The sequence below is a fragment of the Mustela lutreola genome, chromosome 3 (assembly GCF_030435805.1).
Source record: "Mustela lutreola isolate mMusLut2 chromosome 3, mMusLut2.pri, whole genome shotgun sequence".
Lineage (NCBI taxonomy): Eukaryota > Metazoa > Chordata > Mammalia > Carnivora > Mustelidae > Mustela > Mustela lutreola.
Genome location: NC_081292.1, coordinates 112,786,552 through 112,807,955, shown reverse-complemented (window position 1 = coordinate 112,807,955; position 21,404 = coordinate 112,786,552). Strand labels below are relative to the sequence as shown.

The 21,404-nt window shown below is 40.6% G+C and overlaps 1 protein-coding gene and 1 long non-coding RNA gene across 3 annotated transcripts in view; one reads left to right on the top strand and one right to left on the bottom strand.

Moving 5' to 3' along the window:
• Positions 1-2,229: 2,229 nt before the first annotated feature.
• LOC131826941 (uncharacterized) lies at positions 2,230-15,189 on the bottom strand. Its single transcript, XR_009351810.1, has 3 exons — positions 14,882-15,189; positions 8,793-8,982; positions 2,230-2,590 (listed from the first exon to the last, which is right to left on the bottom strand). It is a non-coding gene; the product is annotated as an uncharacterized LOC131826941 (long non-coding RNA).
• A 105-nt stretch (positions 15,190-15,294) lies between these two features.
• Positions 15,295-21,404, top strand: part of ACTR3 (actin related protein 3) — a 59,627-nt gene continuing 53,517 nt past the window's right edge. For both annotated transcript variants that reach the window (XM_059166682.1, XM_059166683.1), the window contains exon 1: positions 15,295-15,634. In XM_059166682.1, the coding sequence (XP_059022665.1) occupies positions 15,591-15,634 (44 nt within the window). In that variant the 5' untranslated portion in view covers positions 15,295-15,590. The remainder of the gene's footprint in view (positions 15,635-21,404) is intronic.

Here is a 21,404-nt window from a genome sequence, read left to right as displayed (position 1 = left end):
TGTGGGAAGAAAAGTTCAGCAAGAAACAATGAGCTAATCTGTATAAATGGCCAGTTAGAGGTTGAATGGTGTTCCTCTCAATAAGATTTGCTGAAGTCTTAACCCTTAGGACCTCAGAATGTGACTTTATTTATAGATAGGATCTGTGCAGAGGTGATCAAGTTAAACTGAGATCATCAGGGTAAGCACTAATCCAAAATGACTGCTGTCCCGATGAGAGGGAAATTGGGGTAGACAATGCACACGTGTGAAACAGACATGCACACACAAGGAGAATGCTAGGACAAGATCAGGATGACGCTTCTGGAAGCCAAGGAACACAGAAGATTGCCAGCAAACCACCAGAAATGAGGAGAGAGGCCTGGCACACATTTTCCCCCAACAACCCTCACAAGGGAGCCCCCCTGCCCACAGCTTGGTCTTGGACTTTCAGCCTCCAGAGCTGTGAGACAGTAAATTTCTGTTGCTTAAGTGCCCCCCATCTAGATTGTGTACTTTGCTACCGCAGTCCCAGGAAACCAACACATGACCCATCACTCCTTGGAGAATAAAACTGGCCCCTTATGGGGCTTCCAGTGTGGCTTCAACAAAATCAGAAATGGATTTGCTTGGGAGCTAGACATGATGAACCAAACCCTGCCCAAGATCATGAAATCACAGCGTCCACTTTGCATAGAGCACCAAAACTGATTTCAAAGCCTATCTCAAAGGATGGCTCATCCCCAGGCCCTTTAGGTAACTGACAACTGTCTTAGACTCTTCCATCCAATGAAGCTTGACTGCTTTTGTATATTGGGAAGGTCAGATTAATGCAGAGAAAGAAAGAGTGTCTGGGGAGTTAGCTGCGGGGGACTTCAGAGAGGTCTTCATTGTTATTTAACAGTAACCATGTAAATGCATCTTGTTTCCTACCCTGAGTGCTGATTACATCTCTCTTTCTTTTGTACAGGCAATTCTACTTGGAACTATTTCGGGCTCAGCGTGGGCATGATTCTTTGTTCGCTCTGCTCCATTCCCCACAGTTTCCCTATTGATGGGAGATTACTAATGAATGAAGATAAGAACTAAGTGAAAGTGGCTTTAAAAAATTAAGTAACTGTTTCCATTGTATTATATATTTTCAACAACACGTTCATTAGTTATTTTATATCTCACATTTTTGGATGTGAGCCTTGCAGTACCTGCATAAATTCTTCCGTGATGATAATCATTTTGTTCTTTGCCTAACAACTTTCCAGGTATTGTGACTTCAATGTATGAGATGGGGGTCCAACCAGAAATCAGAGCCCAAGTGAGGTAGGTCAGTTGAGGGAATTTAACACCAGGAACTAGGTACAAATGTGTTGGAAGGACCGAAAAGCCAAACTGGAGAAGGATGAGCACCCCAGCCAGTAGCCATAGCAGGAAGCCTCTCCTCTCCATCCCTAGGGTCAACAGAGTCCTAGAGCCATTGATTCTGGCTAGACCTGAAATAGGAATCACAGAGAAGCAGCCATTGTGGGGGAAGCTCTCTGAGTCGGAGAGGAGGAGAAATACCTTGGTTTCTCCTCTTCTTCTGCCAGTGTTCCTACTTTGTCTTTTTATCTTTCATTGTGCTAATTTCTTTTTTTTTTTTTAAGATTGATTTATTTATTTGACAGAGAGAGAGAGAGAGAGATCACAAGTAGGCAGAGAGGCAGGCAGAGAGAGAGGAAGGGAAGCAGGCTCCCCTTGAGCAGAGAGCCCGATGCGGGACTCGATCCCAGGACCCTGAGATCATGACCTGAGCCGAAGGCAGCGGCTTTAACCCACTGAGCCACCCAGGCGCCCCTCATTGTGCTAATTTCTTTGTGGCATAGGCAAAGGAGCCTAGCAAATGGAGTTGGCAAGACCCAACTTCCTTCAATATAGACAGAGCAAGAGAAGGGCAATGAACTAGCACATACATATTGTAAATTATAAGTTGAGAAGCATAAAACAAGCTCCTGGAGATCAGGGGAAACAGGAACTTACAAATTTTCACAGTATTAGGTTATATCAAATGCATTTACACACACGGGGAAATAACAAAGAGTTAAAGAGGGATAGAGAGGTATAATTTGGTATCCATATATAAAAATTAAGTACAAATAACCAGTTTGAAATGTAGGCATTAGAATCCAAAAATTACTTTTTTTTTTAAGATTTTATTTATTCATTTGAGAGAGAGAGAAGGAGAGAACATGAGCAGGGGGAAAATACAGAGGGAGAGGGAGAAGTAGACTTCCCGCTGAACTGGGTGTCCAACCTGGGGCTTGATCTCAGGACCTGGAGATCATAATCTGAGCAGAAGGCAGGTGCTTAACCATGTGAGCCACTCAGGTACCCCTCAAAATACTTCTCTTAATTTTTGCTGATATCTTTGCTATTTTACATTTTTTGGTTCTCTGATGTTAATTCCCACATCTGTTTGGAAATTGTACTTTGTAATTACTGATATTAACTTGCTGACTTGTCATTGCTTTTTCTCATGAGGGTAGATTATAAAGGGAAGTTGTAAGTATTTGAATTTTCTGTTGATTTGAAACCCTGTAAATAAGATGTTCCAGTTCAGTAGTCAGTGGGCGCTCATCTGCAATAAGGAAGGCAAAAATAATAGGGAATTAAAGAAAAAAAAAAAAAAAAGAATGATCCAATCAGTGAAGAGAGTGAAAACATATCCTTTCAGTTAGCCTTACATTTTCTGTCCTATTATTTATTTTGCATGGTAGTGACTCCTTGGGGCTTTAGCCTCTCTTATTTATTCCATGTACTACCAATGAGAAAAAGACTGATACCTTGAAGTACATACCACTCTACTTAAAAATAATCTCTGTAGATCCACATGCACTTATTTGGATAATTGAATTGAAAATTACTCCTTGTCTTTAATTAATTAGCTTAAAAGTTTTAGAAAGTAATTTTTTATTAATCAAGCTCTTTTTGGTAGAATTTAAATATCTGCGGCAGATGCCTGTTTCATTAATTACACATGCATCTTGCAATAATTAGTGTTTGGAAGAAAGCCCTGTATCTGGCATACTCTTATTCTTCATAAAAATGTGCATTTTGGAAAGTAATAAAGGAAGCATGTACAATTATAGAAATATAAGTTTATATACCCCCCCCCCCACGCACACACGAAGCCCTAACCTGTACAGATATAATGAGGCTGTAGCTGTATCTAGGTAATTAATAAAATTCATTTACTTAGAAACATAAGCATCAAGTATGTGCAGGCACTAGGCTAGGCTCTAAGAACATAGAGTCACATAATTCCTGGCTTCAGTTTATAAGCCAGAGAAAAAGCCTAAGTAGCTACTATAGGGGCTGTGAGAGATAACTATTGGCAGGGACCCCAAGTGGCACAAAGAAGGGAGGTAACCCCAGGTGAAGATCGTCAGCAAGTTTTGAAGCTCAGAACCGAGCCTCTGGATCTTGCATGGCCCAGTCCCAAGCCTTGGCTTCCTGCCCCTGGCAAGCTCCAGCTTGGTCTCCCACCTTGAGCTAACATCCCCCTGCGGTCACAGCCACACCTCCTGCTTGCCTCTTACTTCCGGTTCTCAAGGGCACCCTTCGCAAAGTAGATCCCCCCCCCCCCCCGCCCACACACACCACTTCCCACATCAAACAGATCATTTAGTCCCGAGGGTTACATTTCTCAGAAATATATCTGAGCGTTCACCTCCTCTGCACCCCCACTGCCTTGGCTGCCGTGTGGGTGCTAGCCATTTCTCAATTTGTTCTATCACAATGGTCTCCTAATCAGGTCTCTCCATCTCCTGTTTTGACCTGCTCTACTGCAACTTTCCACTGGCAAGGAGCTGTCTTTCCAAAACATGTTATTCTCTTTCCCAGTACCCTCTGAAGGATCCCCACAGTGGTTCTCTAAACTTGCATATGTTCCCGAATCACACAGGGAAATTTCTTAAAACACAGAGTCTTCCTTAACGCAAATTTCCGGAAGTGGTGCCTGAGCAATCTGTCTTTTTAACAAGCTCTCCAGATGGCTCTTTGCTGTCAGCTGGGTCCCAGTTTGGGAACCAGGGTTTTCGAACTGCAAGATCAAGTCCAAACTTAGCACAAGGAGTCATTCACCTTGACTCTGACCCTGTACACAGCTTATACCACAGCCACAATTATATCCTTTTTCTGAAACTCCCACGGTTCCTTTTAAGCTTTTGTGTTGCCGCACATGTCATTCTCTCCAGAATTACCTGTCACCCTCTTTGCCCTGGAAAGAATGCCCTACACCTTCTTTTTTGAAGCGTTGCCTGGTCTCTCAGCTGTGTAAGTTATGGGTCCTCCTCTGCTTCTAAAGACCTGTGCAAATCCCTTGCCATAGTGTTCTTTAACTTTTATTTGTGTGTTTCCGTCATTGCACTTTGACTTCTTCAGGGGGTGAGGCTGCAGATTACTCATCTCTCTAATCTTATGTCCAGCGTTGTTCCTGGTTCGTAAATGGCCCATGCATAAATGAACAAATGGAGAAATGAATGAGCAGAGTTCTAGTTACACTGTGATAAAAATTAGCTATGTATGAGGCCATTACTCTTTATGGACTGAATAATTATATGCCTTCCAATGGAATACGATTAAGTGAAGTTAGCACAAGCTCATCAGCATTAGAGATGAAATGGAAACCAAAATAAACAAATGCTACTGCAAAAACATAATGATTGCTTTCCCAGTACAGGATTGAGGGAATAATTAAGCATTTAAATTAATGTAATGTTTGGCAGATGTCCAACATCTTAATTTTTCTTTTGCCTTTGTGTTCATTTATGGACTGTCAGTATACACATACACATACCATGCATCTTTTTTTTTCCAAATTCAACAATATTTTTCAGCATATTTCAGTTTTTCCTGGTATTACAGTATCCTCTTCTAGAGGGTTGGTAGTTTTTTTTGTTTTTTTTGTTTTTTTTTTTTTTTTAATGAAAATACCAGGAGCACCCAACCACTAAGCAAGAAATTAGCACTTAATTGTATATCAGTTTACGATTCAATGTAAATTTAATAGATTTGTTTTTCTTTGCCTTATATTCATTACTTCTATTTGGGTAATAAGCACTTTTTCCGCTGTGTGACTATGCCTCCTCCACTTCCTATACAGGTACTTCTTTTTGATGGAATTTGTAGGGAAGAGGTAGAGTATGTGACTCAGGCTTAGCCAACTAGCTCCAGTGAAGTGGCCAGGAAGGACACCCAATGCATACCAGCCAATGAGAGCTACTCCCAATTCCTTTGTTCAGGCCATTGAGAAAGATGTGCTTTCTGCCCCGCTGTTGATGAACTGTTAGAACATAGGCTGTTTTTGCCACTGTGTTAGTAAAGCTGCCTGAGAATGACCACAGTGGCAGGCCAAAAAGAGAGAGGCAGATTCTGCTATTTTTGACCTTTGCATCCAGCGACACTTGAACCCATTTGCCTCTCGGAATTTACACTTATTTGAAATCACTCATTCTAAAGAATTTTTTTTTTTTAAATTTTTGAGCTGATTTGAGTTTGGCTTCTCTAATTTACCATCATAAGTGTCTCTACCTACTAGAAATTATGCCAAGATTTTATAACATCATTGAATTTGTTATAGTTCGCAAGAATTGTTTGAATTTTCTTTCTTTTAAAAAAAATATTTTATGTATTTATTTGAGAGATAGAGAGAACAAGCAGGGGGAGAGGCAGGCAGAGGAAGAGGGAGAATCAGGCTCACCACTGAGCTGGATCTCAGAACCCTGGCCCAAGACAGATGTCTAACCAACTGAGCCACCCAGGCACCCCAATCGTTTGGATTTTCAATATAGCTCTTATCATCTATGAACCTCTAGAGACATATTTAAGTAGAGATACACTGTACTAGTTTGTTGTGAGATCTTAAATAAGTCACTTAGTTCTGTGCTCCAGTTTACTCATTTGTTAATACCAAGACTCTCATGTACAATTATTATTCTATGAGAAAAACACTGACTTCATGTTAGAGCAGTTGACTACTATTTAAGTATCACAATTTCCTAGGCATATATGCTGTTGTGGTACATGGTGCATGTCGGGGTGGGTTGGGGTTGGGGGGAACAAGCACACGGAGAAAGTTCAATGACTTCATTTTGGATAATTCCATACAGTTAAGTAATTTATTATTTATCATATTGTTATTATTAGTTTCTTCTATAATTAGTGGACTTGTTCCAGAAATGTGAGAACTGTTACAGGTTGTCAAATCTACCAAAGGATGAAAATAAATGTGTCTGAACAAATGTATTCACAATTTAGTTTCTTCTCCTCAAACTGGAACCAAATACAGTTTTAAATTGGAATGAGAAGCCAGGACATTTTTGAAATATGTGTTTTCAAGAGCATTGCAATGCCTGAGAGGCAAGCAGGAAAAAAAAAAAAAGCAATAAATATTTAAAAATCTGAGTTATTCCAAAACTCGAATCGATTTTAATAAAATAGTATAATGTGTTAAACTAAATGCAATGCACACATTGAGCCACAATGTAATTTTAGAGAACTAAGAATGTACTTCTTTTTATCTTTCATTGAAAAAATAATGAGGGTACCATTTCCTGGAGCATTTTTTTCTGTAATTGACAGGCATATATATGTGACCTCCAGTTCATCTACACCTAACAAAAGTCACTGTAACCTATAATATGTGTATGCCTTCCCTCTCAAATCTGTATTTTCTAGTTTTAGGTATTAATACTTAAATTAATGACTTTCTCCTAAACAAATTGAACTTCCTCTGACTGGGTTATCCTAAAAGCTTTCTATGGTTATGTTGTGGCATTTGCATTGGAGTTTCAGTCTGGCTAACTTCAGCAATTTTCCTCTTATCTTATTAGACTTTTTATATTACAAAATTGATGTGTATTCATTGTAACAAGACAGGAAATTCAGAGTTAAAGGAAAAAGTCAATAACCTCCCCCTTCAGTCGCATCTCCTTTTAGGTTTCCATTGTTTTCTGTGCAATCTTCCATAATGTCTCTATGTTTAAACCACATATAAGTAGGTACCGTGGTCCCCCTTCATCCTTGGACAATATATTCCAAGATTTCCAGTGGATTCCCAAAACCGTGGGTAATACTGGTCCCTATATATGTTTGTCCTGTATGTACATGCCTATAATCAAGTTTAATTTATAAATTAGGCACAGTCAGAGGTTAACAATAACTTCCAGTAAAACAGAACAATTATAAATATAACAACACACTGTAATGAAGGTTATGTGATTGTGGTCTCTCTCACTCTGTCTCAAGATGTCTTATTGCTCTTGTTATGATGACGTAAGATGATAAAATGCCTACGTGATGTGATGAAGTAGGCGAACGACACAAGTGTTGTGATATGGTGTTAGGCTACCATTGACCTTTGAGGCTACTTCAGGAGTGTCATCTGTTTGCAGACCGTGGCTGTCCCTAGGTGACTGAAACCACAGAAAGCAAGACTGTGGAAAGGGGAGGGTAAGGTACATATATAGTGATGAAAAAAAACCTCTTTAAAGGCCTGATATACAAAGGAAGCCATTGTAGCTTTCATTCTAAATCAACATGACTGTACATAAACTTTGTTCTAACCCAGAGCCTGATTTATGGCCTGCCATGCACGCATTGTACATCTGCTTTGTGAATGAGTAGCCTAATGGGAAACTGTCTTATCCTTGAGATATCCATCAGTGCCCCCACTGCCTGCAATGCTTTACGATAAAATTCATGATTCCTCTCTATATGTGAATCTATAAGTTGCTGAGCTTTGATAAGATGTAGAAAGTACTTAACTCTGTTAAAGACAGTTCATTCTCTGGAGCACATTCTTCCCTGTAAAGAACATGTTCCCCAGGCAGCGGTCTTCACTTGGGCTCGAATTAAACTCTCCTTACTTTTAGAGGTTCTAAAAGGTTTCTTCATTTTGTGTCATGCAGGAGGTCTTCCTTCCTTTCTCCCTTTCTTACCCCCCGCTTTTGTGCATCTTTCCAAATATTAGATCACACTACAAATCCAAGGTCACAAACTGGTGGCCTTTGGTCTAGATACAGCAAAGAAAACGTTTTGTTGGCAAAATATTGGGGAAAATTTAATATGAAAAACTGGAAGATCTGGCTCCACATGCCTACATGGCGATAATATTACTGATGCTGTATGGGCTTTCGAATTTAATACGGTCTCTCCAGTCCCTATTGATCACCCACGGCATTATCAATCAGGATGAGATTCAGCTGCATATAACTAAAAACACCCAATTATGGTGGCTTAACCACTAAGGGTTTATTTTTCTCTTATGTAAAATAAGCCTGAATGTAGGTGGTCAAGGGCTAATATGGCACTTCAGGGCCATATGGAACCTGAGTTCCTTCCATTTTTATGCCCCATCTTCCTTAGGACATGGCTCCTGGTCTCAAGGTCAGTTAACCATTCATAGCGGCTGAGGAGCTCCAGGTACTTTATCCACGGTGTAGGCAGAAGAAAAGCGAAGGGGAAAAAATTGGTATTCTGAGTAAACCTTTTTTAAAGTTATTTTCTAGAAACTCTACTTCACTACTTCTACTTGTATCTCACTGGCCAAAACTTAATTGCACTGCCACAATCAGCTGCAAATGCAATTGAGAAATATTGCCTTTTTTGGGGCACACAGGCTCATTAGTAAAATTCAGGTATTGTTACTAAGGAGAAGACAAAATACCAGTCTCTGCTACATTGCCCTGCAGGTTATTACTGACATATGGAAGAGATTGTGAATGCCTCTTAAGACCCAAGCTCCCCTTCTTCTATGTTAGAAGAAACCTGAGATTTACCTGGTCAGAGAGGAACTTGAAGAATGTATCTCTAGGGCACCTCGGTGGTTCAGTCCTTTAAGTGTCTGCCTTTGGCTCAGGTCATGATCCCAGGGTCCTGGGATCAAGTCCCACGTTGGGCTCCTTGCTCAGCAGGTGTCTGCTTCTCCCTCTCCCTCTGCTTACTGCTCTGCTTGCTTGTGCTCTCTCTCTGTGTCAAATAGGTAAATAAAATCTTAAAAAAAAGAATGTATTTCTAAAACTCCAAATTTTAAAAATAATTCTTCATGATCATAATCTTCTCTCCCTCCTATTATAGTACTTTTATTTTTTTAGGATTCACCAAAATGGGATTCCTAAGACTAATACATACTAATACACATAAATAAAAAAAATTGAGATCAATGGCTAACTTCGTAGGAAGTGGGGCAATTCATGTTCTCAGAACGGTGTACAATGCAAGTGCATGTACACTTATCAGCTCTGCATATTTTTCTCATTTTATCGTATTTCTTTTAAGATTGTATTTATTTATTTGAGAGAGGATGAGTGAGAGGGAGTGTGCATAAGCAGGGGGAGGGACAAAGAGAGAGGGAGAAAAAGACTCCCTGCTGAGAAGGAGCCCAGCTTCATCATCCCAGGACCCTGGGATCATGACCTAAGCCCAAGGCATCCACTTAACCAACTGAACCACCCAGGTGACTCTTTTTTCTCATTTTAAATGTTGTGAAGTGTGGGTTAAAGATGTTACCATTGTTTAATTTGTATTTCCCTTACTATCAGCAATGAAAAGCCTCTTTTTCTATGATAGTTGTCTATTTTAATTGTCTTACTCCTCTGTAGGGAGTTTATGTTAATAGCCTTTGCCAATGTTTCTGTTGGATTATTTGCACTTTAATTATTGTTTTTAACTCTTAGAATATTAACCTTTGTTATATGTAATATAAATATTTTTTTAATCTATAATTTCTAGAAAAAGCTTTAGCCAATGAAAATCCAATTGTTTATATAACCAAGTCTTTCCATTAATAGCTATGAGTCTCTACTTAAGAAAGTCTTTCCCACTTTGAGATTATACAAATATTTTCCTAAATTTTATTCTAATATATTTAGAGTCTTATTTTTATTCTTTAACTAATTCATTCAATTGATATTTGTTGTGCACTTGTTATCAGCTGATTCCTTTTCAGATTTTAGAGGGCATGTTTTTCTGGTTGAGAGAGATAGATAATAAGCAAATAAACCAGTATATAAAAAAGGCATTTCACTAGAAAATTAAAACATGGTGACATGGGGGAGTGAGAAAGTCTCCTTGAGAATCGGTGGTCAGAACAGGCTGTCCTGAGCAAATGAAATTTAAATGGATTCTGGAATAACTAATGATAGGACAGAAGTCCAGGGAAAAGACACAGGTAGAAACAGCCTCAGTATGTGTGAGGAAGAGCAAGAAGGCTTATGTGGCTAACTCATGAGGGACAGGAGAAGTTGGAAAGGGAGGCAGGCACCCGGATACAATGGGCTTAGCAGACCACAATGAGGAATATGGATTTTACTCTATATTGAAGATTTATGTAGTCTATCTGCAACTTGTGTTTATATGTAATATGATGTATGTGGGAGGGGGTGAGGGAGTCTAACCTGTATTTTCTTTCCAACTGATTTATATATTAAATAAACTTCATTTTTTTGCAGTGGTGATGGAGACCAGATAGTGATAGATCCCACAGATTCTCACCTCCTTTCAAACACTGTACAATATTATTACTATATGAAATATATTTTCAATTGAAATGAAGCATATAATGAGTATAAGATATTTTATCCCAGGGATGTAGTCATGGAGTAAAATCATTCCAGAACTTCATTTTAGAAGTTTGTGGGCAGCAGCAGTTGAGAAAGTCACTTATGAAAACTAGTTTTATTACTTTATAGTCACACAAAGCAGTTCCATCAAAAAAACAGCTCTAGTTGATCTGCCATTTTATTCACTGAACTTGAGCTCTTACACAAATGACTTTTGACCAATTCCAAAATCAAATCTAACCACAAAAGGCCAAGACTAGCCACCAAGGGAGACATTTAAGAGAATGTGCCATGGGCTCTGAAGGCAAGTCTGTAGATCTTCTAAAAATATTCTGCACAATGGTAGCATGAAAAGAGTAAGCATGTAGGCCACAAGATAACCTCTGTGATGAGGAGGACACATTTTTGGATGTTTAAGTCTGTATGTCTAGGTAATAAGTAAGAGTCATTAATTTAAAATTACACCACCGTCCTCTTGATTTGTCCATATAAGATCATTCTCTAATTTTTAATATCCTTTCCTAAAATTCAAGCTTTAAACAACCCCATAGGTTATTTCTGCAAATTTATAGATTAAAATAGATTAAAGAATTCATTCTCAAGTCTCTTTCTCTTTTTTAAAGATTTTATTTATTTATTTATTTGAGAGACAGAGCTTGAGTGCATGAGCCAGAAGGGCAGAAAGAAGGGAAGAGAGAATCTTAAGCTGACTCTGTATTGCACTCTGAGATTGACACAGGGCTCCATTTCACGACCCTGAGATGACAACCTGAGCCAAAACCAACAGCCAGACGCTTAACCAACTGAGCCACCCAGGAATCCCCACCCTCAAGTGTCTTGATTCTAAGTTCAGTGCTGTCTCTACACATTAAGTTAGTTGACTAAGATCACACAATGGGACTAGGGAGAAGCCAAGATTCACAGCCATTTCCTCTCACCATTAGGCTGTATGGACAGCTTGACCATTTATCTATCTGCCCTTGATCAATATTCTTTGTGGATTTGATTGGTCTGCTAATTTGCAAATAGTCATCCTTGCAGCAAGTACTTATGTTGATTTAAAAGCAACAACAACATGTAGATCCTGGGTGGCTCAGGGGGTTAAAGCCTCTGTCTTTGGCTCAGGTCATGATCCCAGGGTCCTGGGATCGAGTTCTGCATCAGACTCTCTGCTTAGCAGGGAGCCAGCTTCCTCCTCTCTCTCTGCCTGCCTCTCTGCCTACTTTTGATCTGTCAAATAAATAAATAAAATCTTTTAAAAAATAATAACATTTCTCATTTTAACATAATGGAGATTGAGTGATACGTGAGTTTCTTGGACATTTAAGATCCAGAAACATTTGCTAAGTTGGCCTTAAAACACAAATAACTTAGGAAATCTCACAGTAACTGGTTAACTAGTATATCAGTCAAAATTAAACAATGCTGTGGCATTACAACTAAAGAGCCCTGAAAAGAGCTGGGCTTTGGTCCGGGTCCTGTTCCCTAGTTTCTCTGAGATACTGGGAAAGTCACTTAAATTCTGTTGTCCTCTGTATCACTTAGTATTCTTAAATTTGATGTAAGCAATGAAAGCTGATTACTACCAATTTAAGCAAAAGGGGCTTTCTTGGAAAGATATTACAAGACTCACAAATGCTTGAAATGTTGGGTACTGGGCTTAGAAAGTGACAAGTTGATCTGAACTAAAAGGAAATTGGGGTGCTATTAGGGATGAATGGGTATGGGGCAAACAAACCCCACCCATCCACCACTGCTTTCCTTTTCTTGTCTAAAGATGATCTCTGTGAGCCCTTCTAGCTCCGACATCCTCTGCTTCTCTGTATTTGGAGGAGGAAGGGTACATATGCAAATAGGGTGGTCAGATGCACTCTCGCTAGATGTGCATCTGAAGGCTGCATGACGCTGAGGAAGGCTGAACCACAGCAACACTCCAGAGGCTCACCAATTCTGGCACTAGGAAGTAGGAAGTAGGAGGGGTCTTAAGCAAGCAAAGTGTTTTTGGGTAGACAAATTATGAGGAACAAGCATAAATAATGCCATCAGTGAGTGTTAGAAGCTTCCAAAGGTTTCTAACAGTTGCATCTTTTACAAAGAGCAGACTTGACTCCATGAAAGAGACTATCCTAGAAGCTTCCCTTATGCTGATGAGATACAGTATCTAGCACTGATCTGAGCTGCATATTTGAATACAATCTCTATGTAAATGTTGAAGAGCTTCCCAGATCAAAAGTTGAAAACTTTTCAAACAGTTGAAAACTGGTAGCCTGCAGGTCAGATATAGCCTGCAGAGAATTAGTTACCAACAGATAAAAAATATAGATTATCCCCCCCCAAAGGGAAGTTTGGGCAACACTGCGTCTACATCTCTGTGGAGCAAGTTTTCTACTGCCTTTGGTGGGGATGTGGACTCTCCATATCAACAAACCTACTCAGGGTCCTCTTTACACATAATGCACCTGTTTGGACCCTGGGAGCATTCCAGTTCCTGACCCTTGATGTAACTATTTCTGTGACAAACCACACAAGGCCTGTATGTGAGCAGCCATCTTGAGGATCCACCAGTGTGGGTTTCCCTGATGGACCTGTTTAAGTTCCTAACCTCTGTTCTCAGGACCCATTTGGTAAGATCCTTTTGCTCCTGACTTACTACTGGTATTGCTGGAAACAACTGTTTACCCCAACCAACCCACATGTCCCTTTTCTGACACAGCTGATCTTCAGGTATCTTTTCTCAAAGATGAAATGACCTTAAATGACCTTAAATATCTGCTGTTGTGAAAGGCAGCAAAGAATCCTCACTTAGTGTCTTCTAAAATGTAGGGAGAAAAGCAACTATGCATCTGAACAGAGAACCACTTCTGCATGACTTCTTGGAAGACAATCACTGAGGAAAGCCTCCCCAGAGAATTATTTATCTGTTTTCTGTGAGTAGCTGTGGATGTGCTGGGCACTAGTTGGTGATGATGATTTCTCTAAGTTGTCTCTCTGCATGTTTGGTCCCATCTGGATGTTACTGCTCACATAATTCCTATCCCTGGTTTATAGCACACAATGTATTATAAGACCATTCACTTCCATCTTTAATTTGTGGGGTCCATTCTCTACCAAGCAGCCACCTTTCCTTGCTTAAATCTCTTTGATGGCTTCCAGGCTGCTTTTAGAAGTCTACAAATCCTTGTATTTTGAATCTTCTTATCTCCCTGGCTCCATCTCCCATTGCAACTTCCCTGACTCACTTCACTTTGACCATTTGGGTCTTCTTTGAATTGGTGAAAGGATCCAAGCTCTTTCCCACCTCAGGTCCTTGACTTGCCATTTCCTGTTCTGGAGGGCTCCCCTTCCTCCTCACCCTTTTCCCTATCTCCTGCCTCATCTTTAAAATGTCACTTTGTCAGAGAAGCCTTCCCTATATTCCACTTCCCTCCCATTCTCCCACCCTTAATTTTCATTTCTCATAGCCCCCTGCTCTCTGGTATTGCTTTTAACACAATTTATGTTTTCCCACTAAACTGTGAACTCTTGAGATAAGGACCTTATCTATTTTGTGCCCAATGACTACTCAGGAGCAGTAGGGTCCCTGCCATAATTGAGTAGGTGAGCAATACTTATCTGTCAGATAGGTGAAAAGCCTACTTTCCATCTCGCAGCCCAGTCTAACAACTTACTTTTAACTTCTGTTGTGAATAAGACATCCCTTCTTAGGGAAAATATTTTTTATTTCAGCTACATAAGCAAATTGATGATTTACCGGAAGATAAATCGGGTGGAAAGCTGTTAAACTTCTAGGTTCCCCAGGTGGGGTCCCACGCCATCACCCGAGAACTTGTTGGAAATGCACATTACCAGGCCCTTCTCCGGACCGCCTAAACAGGAAACTCCAGGCATGTGGCCCAGCAATCTGTTTCAGCAAGCCTTCCAGGTAACTCTGATGCACATTTAAGTTTGAAAACCATTGTTCTAGGCTTTCCAGTTTTTAACCTTTTTTTCCTAATTTTTTGGGTATAATCCTGCTGGTAAAACAGTAAAAGCCTGAACTATTGCAGAGGTTATCTTTGCCGTCATCCAAAAGCCTTGAATAACGGACCGCTCGTTTATAGAGAACATTATGTAGAACGCACTCCGAGGAGGTTTGTCTTCCTCGTGGGTACAGGCCTGCCCCTGGGGTGGCCTACAATCTAGACAATGTTGTAACACTTGTCCTGTGCAATGTAACAATGCACAGGTGTAAATGACTAAAAACTCCGCACGAAGGCAGAAGGGATACGGAGCAAGCCTTTGTTTACCCATCCCACCCGAGTGCTCACCCTCGGTCTGATATCGCTCATTTCCACCCAGAAAAGCGGACTTTCCAAGTTACAAGAAGGTTGTGTGTAGAACGTTTTCTATTAAGCCAGTTTTCCCTGGGGAAATGGAGAAGATATTCGCGGCTGCGGGTTGCAGTTCCTCCATCCTAGCACATTAGTAATTGAAACTAAAGAACCCTTCCAGCTTCAGGAGAATCAGAGGCTCCGGCCGACTTCCCCGCCCCTACCCTCTGGGAAAACCCGAAGTGGACTTCATTAACGTCGGGACGCGAGCGGCAGCGGGCGGCAGCACGTCACTGCGCATGCTCTCTCGCCCCTCCCGCTCGGAGCCGGAAGGGGGAGCGCTCGCGGCCTGGGCCTGGCCTGGCCGGGGCGGCGGCACCGGCGGCCATCTTGGCTTCCTGGGGCAAGGCGGCGTGGGGGGAAGAAGTTGTAGGGTGGGGGCAGGAGGGAGGAGGAGGGGAGAGAAGGGGAGGAGGCCGCGGCGGGGCAGGGCGGGGACTGTCTGCCCGCCTGGGTTGCGGAAGTGGTAGCCGCTGACCGAGCCTGCTGCTTTCTCGCTACTGCTTCGGCTTCCCGGCTCCCCCCCCGGACGGAGACGGCGGCGCGGCTGTGGATGGTCAGATAGCTCCGATCTCCTGCCGCCAATCCCTGGCCCCAATCAGCACGGAGCAGACGGCGGCAGCGGCAGTAGCAGGCGAGGAGGAAGATGGCGGGACGGCTGCCGGCCTGTGTGGTGGACTGTGGCACGGGGTAAGGGGGCTGACGGGCGGGGGAGGGGGTGGGGAAACTGAGGCGGGGGTGGGAAAATGGCGGGGGTGGGTGGAGGTCGGCAGATGTGTGCTGCGGCAAGGTGGTGCCGCCGGCCGTGTCAATCTTAGCCGCGCCGTGTTGCCAGGGGTGGGGCCCGGAGCCAGGGCCTCCCTTGTTGCCTGGCTTCACCCGCTGGGACCGGGGCGGGGGCGCGGGGCCGAGAAACCCCTTGGGAGCGGCTTGCTCTGTGCGACCCCTCCCAGCCCTTCCCCCATCGCGGTGGGCAGCGCCGCCCAAGGAGACGTGGGGCCGGTCGCTCCTCCGGGGCCCGCGGTGCGGTCGGGGTGGTCTCAGACCCCGTGCACCCGGCTCTCTTTTGCCTCCATGTCCCTTCCTGCCCGTGGATTTGGGGACCGAGTGGATCGAGCGCGGGGACAGCCGGCAGAGGAGCGAGAAAAGAGAAGCACTCCTTGTAGGTTTTGCAAGATTGCTGTGACAACACTCTGCCCAGGGGTGTGGGTGGGGAAAGGGAAGAATCAGACTCTGAAAATGGGAACCTAGGTCGGGGCTTTTATTTGACCACCCACCTCCTCTCCTATTCCGACTCCGGTCTTTCCCATCTCCTACTGCGCCTATACCGGTGGACCAAGTCACATTTTAATTTGAGAGAGAAAGATGTCATGTGTTACTTCTCTTGCCTCAAAAAAGTCCCCCAGTGAGCAAGCGCGCTGCAACTTCCTTAGTTTTGTCAAAGCCGCTTCCTGCTTTCAGTCTTTTATACCCTTATAAGGTAGTTTTTCGCTTCCAACCTGAACACATCTTATTAGAACTTTCAAAATTAAGCGTATTCCAAACATTGAATTACAGGTGCCAGTTACCAGTTTATGTGAACTTAAAAATATATATGTATTGATGTTTCGTGGGGCGGGAGGACGGGAAGCACTAAAGAAAATAGGTTGTGTGCGTTCGTTTTGTGAAGGTATCTCAAAATCGAGAAGGAAGGTGTAGAGCTATAAAGGGGCATGGTTGCTTTTCATGGAGTTACCAGATCTGTAGGATAGCCTTTTTAACTGTAGACTGCCGTTAAAGTGCATAAACACACGCATTTTAGAGTTTTGGCACACTTTGTATTTTCATTAGAAATACTGTCTATATTTTAATGTGGAATGACTTCTTAATGTTGCAGTGTTGGGAGTGTGTGCCCTGTGCCGATATATGGTTATATTTCTAATTCCCAAAATAATCCAGTGGGCGGGGGGTTATGAGAGGTAGAGTATTAGCGAAGTTTCCCTCCTTTCATTATTCACCAGACTTTTGTTGTTTAAGGGATTGTATCCACAAACGCCTCATTCGGTTTGTTCTCTGTAAAACCGCTCTAGCTCTAGTCTTCATGCTCTGAACTTTGGTAGTGTGACTTTCCAAAATCCCAGCCGTGCATGGGGAAACACCGATTTATTAGCTTTTCCTTTGGGAAACAAGAGCCTACTTTAGCCTTGGAACTTCTAAATGTATTGTTTTGATGGACAGCTTATTAAATATTTTTTAAATCCTGTCTAATGTTCTTGAGCCTATATATATATATATATATTTTTTTTTTTTTTTCTTTTTTTTCCTCCTCAGTCAAATTGGTGAGTAGTTTCATGCTGCTTAGGGTCAGTTTTAAAATTAGATTAGTCCGAGTGAGAAGGAATTTTCAGGTGTGTTTTGTTAAAGTGAAAAATACTGCTACATAATTAATAATTTATGCTTTAGAAATTATTGGGTTGTTAATAAAATTAGTGTAGATAATTGTAGTCCTAACAACTAACATGGTAACAAGTAAGATGTTACTTTTTCTCACTGTTTTTCCCCTTTCGAAATCAGTTCTGGTTATTTTTGCGTTAGTATACTAGGTATTTCATTGAGGTTAACTGTCCTTAAGTGACCTCCTTCTGATAGGGCAACCCTGAATTTGAAACACATGCTGAGTGACCAGGAGATGTGAGAGGGGTTCAGTTCATACTTAGGGTTATTTTTGTGTTAATATTTCAGTTATTACTACATTATTACATTTTACTTGAATGCATTAATTTTACCTCACAAGGTGAGGTAGTTAACTGGACACTCATGATTTAAATGGAACTAATTAGGATTCCCCATTGCCTTTCACCTTTTTTTTTAACCATCTGTCAGAGCTCCATTTATTTTGGTCTTCAAAAGGTTTTTGGTCTTTTATGTTGCCTATTAATGCAACTCCTGGAAAGTCACACCTGCAGCTTTATTAGCACGAAGTGGATAGCTCTTTGAAATTGGGACTGTGATAAGCATATTTAAGTAAGGCCTTCACGGGGAGTTTTATGTTCCAGAGCACTGTGGTCCCCAGATGCAAATTGTGTGCCTGTAATTTGTGCTTTAGAGAATGCTTCATCTATTTGGTCTATAATTACAATTACCCACTTAACATAAGTGAAAAAATTAAAAAAATAAGTGAAAAGTTATAACCTGAATCTGGTTGCTTGTTCCATTTCATCATATAAGTTAGGAAAAAGATGACTGGAAAAAGTGGCCATCTATGAAACTTAGTGTTCACCAATAAGAAAAGCTATTTAAGAATTAGGAAACACGCAGTTTAAACCCCAGACCAAAGTTAGAGATTCTTCAGCAAAGATCCTTTATCTCCACATAAGATAAAGAATCACCTAAGCTGAGATCATAAAAAAAAAAAACCTCCTTTGGAAAATTATTTAGAAATAATTGTTTCTTTCATATTGATGTAATCTCTGCACACTTTCTTGGTCTGTGTTGGAATAGTGCTGTAGGAAAAATACTTGTGTAGAGATTTTCATTGATAGAACTGGTTGCTTAAGAACTAAATTATCAGTTGTGAGGGAAACTTTTTTTTCAAAAGCATTTTTATGAAATTGTAACACTTGCAAAGTTTAAGAGGATCTTAAGTTATTTTTTGTATGTTTTCACTCACTTCTTCAACATTCAAGCCAAATAAAGGAACTCCTTATATACTTGTTTTAACGCTATAGCTCAATTATAGAGCTCTGCATTGTCAAATTTCCTTTTCCCCTTTATGTCTCTCTCTCTCTTAAAAAGTTTTTATGTATTTATTGTACAGAGAGAGACACAGTGAGAGAGGGAACACAAGCAGGGGGTAGTGAGAGAGGGAGATGCGGCATCTGGTCAAGCAGACAGCCCGATGTGGGGCTCGAACCCAGGACCCTGGAATCATGACCTGAGCTGAAGGCAGACACTTAACCAACTGAGCCACCCAGGTGCCCGATGTCTCTTTTTTGTATCTGATCAGTACTGCTGTGGTAAATTTCCATTATGATACAGAGGTTAATATGGCCCTGCTGGAGAGCTATATATTGGTATCTAGATATATTCAGATTTATAATGAGTTCAGGAATTTCTGTAATTGACATAAGCTTCCTAGTATAATTTTAAAATGTAAGCATAAATGTTTTGTTTAGAGTCAATGGATGAGGAGCTTATATAATTCATACTGTGGCCACATTCTAGCAATTAGTACAAATAGGATGATCTTCTTTGAGAACCAGTGGGGAAGAGAGAGTGGGTGGGGAAAAACAGTGGGAAGTTCATGTTAACTATGTGAATTCTGTACATAATATTTAAAAACAACACTATTTCTCCAGCCATCTTCAAGGGCAGAAACATTTACAGTATCTTCTTGTTACCAAAAAACGCAGAAATTCTTTTTTTTTAATTAAATTTATTTATTTTCAGCATAACAGTATTCATTTTTTCACCACACCCAGTGCTCCATGCAATCCGTGCCTTCAATAAAAAACACAGAAATTCTGGGCGCCTGGGTGGCTCAGTGGTTAAGCCGCTGCCTTCGGCTAAGGTCATGATCTCAGGGTCCTGGGATCGAGTCCCGCATCGGGTTCTCTGCTCAGCAGGGAGCCTGCTTTCTCCTCTCTCTGCCTGCCTCTCTGCCTACTTGTGATCTCTCTCTGTCAAATAAATAAATAAAATCTTTAAAAAAATATATAAAAAAAAACAACACAGAAATTCTTATTCTTTCAGGGGTCATGTTTTGTATGCCCTTTGAAGTAATTGTAACAGGCTCCTGTTGAGAAGTCACTTTTTTTTTTCTTTTTTTTGAGCATTTTAAAAAAATATTTAAATTTAATTAGCCAAGGTATAGTACATCATTAGTTTTTAATATTATTTTCAATTATTCATTAGTTTAATATGATACCCAGTGAGGGTTACAGAAAGGGAGGTTGGTCGGGGGATGGGGTAAATGGGTGATGGGAATGAAAGAGAAGTCACTTTCTTACTTAGACTTACCTAAAATCTTTCTCCTTTCCTTCCCCACCAGTCTCTTTCCCTGCATGCACATTCTGTGTTGAAATACAGACTTTGGGTTGTGTATATATATTTTATCTAATGAACTTTCCAGCCTAATTGTAAGACATAGTTCAGAAATTTATTTTTAAGCACAGAATGGGAAGCTCCACTATGGAGCACTACGGAGGACATGCTGGCCAGGATTTATATTTATCTTGTTAGTTTTGTGACAGTCATTTTTACCTCATTTTACAAATGGGCAAACAGGATTGGAGAAATATAAATTACTTTATTAGTGGCATGTAGTTAGCAGCTGGTAAGAGTTGCTATTTGGACTTAAGCTTTTCTGTATTGAAGCCCTGTGTTCTTTCTGTTACACTGTGGGGATTCCTGAGCCCTTATCAGAATTATGTACGTTTCTTTGTTTTTATTAGTAAGGCTAATTCTCTTCTTGTTTAAAATATTATTATAAATCTTAGCCTTATGCATTAGATTTAATGAATTAGAGAATTCTTGTGGAAATCTTTCAGATTTTTATTTATATAAGTATATATGTATATCTATCATATATATAATTATATGTATGTAAAAGATATATATATATATATAGTATATGTGAATTCCTAGCTTACTTCCATGTTACTTTGCTTACGTTGAAATTCTGGAAAAAATTTACTCTGCGTTTTATCAGGAAATACTAACAGCTGATATTTATTAAGAATTACATGTCAGACCCAGTGCTTTATATCATCTCATTTACTTTTCACATCAACCTAAGAATTATCTCTGTTTTAAAGCAGAAAAAATTAGGGTTTAAAGAGGTCAAACTAGGGGCGCCTGGGTGGCTCAGTGGATTGAGCCGCTGCCTTCGGCTCAGGTCATGATCTCAGGGTCCTGGGATCGAGCCCCGCATCGGGCTCTTTGCTCAGCGGGAGCCTGCTTCTCTCTCTCTCTCTCTCTGCCTGACTCTCCGCCTACTTGTGATCTCTCTCTCTGTCAAATAAATAAATAAATAAAATCTTTAAAAAAAAAAAAAAAAAAAAAGAGGTCAAATTATTTGCCCAAGGTATTGTAGCAAATAAATGTGATATAGTCCCTACTCTAAATAATAGTCTCCTTACATAGAGGATGAGCCTTTAACAGTAATGAATCATTTAGATATTTTTTTGAGAAAATTCATTTATGATGTTGTAAAGGCAGAAAGCAGTGTTAGTAACTTAAGGATTAGTTGCACAGGTAGAAGAAGTGGTATTGCCAAATCAAGGCTAACTATAGATTTGGCAGCAGGTCAGACACTCTTGGAATTGTAATGAAAATGTATAATACAGTCTGATTTCAAGAATCTTAATGAGATAAGAGCTAAAAATTATTTTAAAAAATTAGGATGATAAAAAATTGCACTTTATCAAGTGTTAAGATATTTACTTTTGTGATAGTAATAGCTGCTCTATAGGTTGTATGA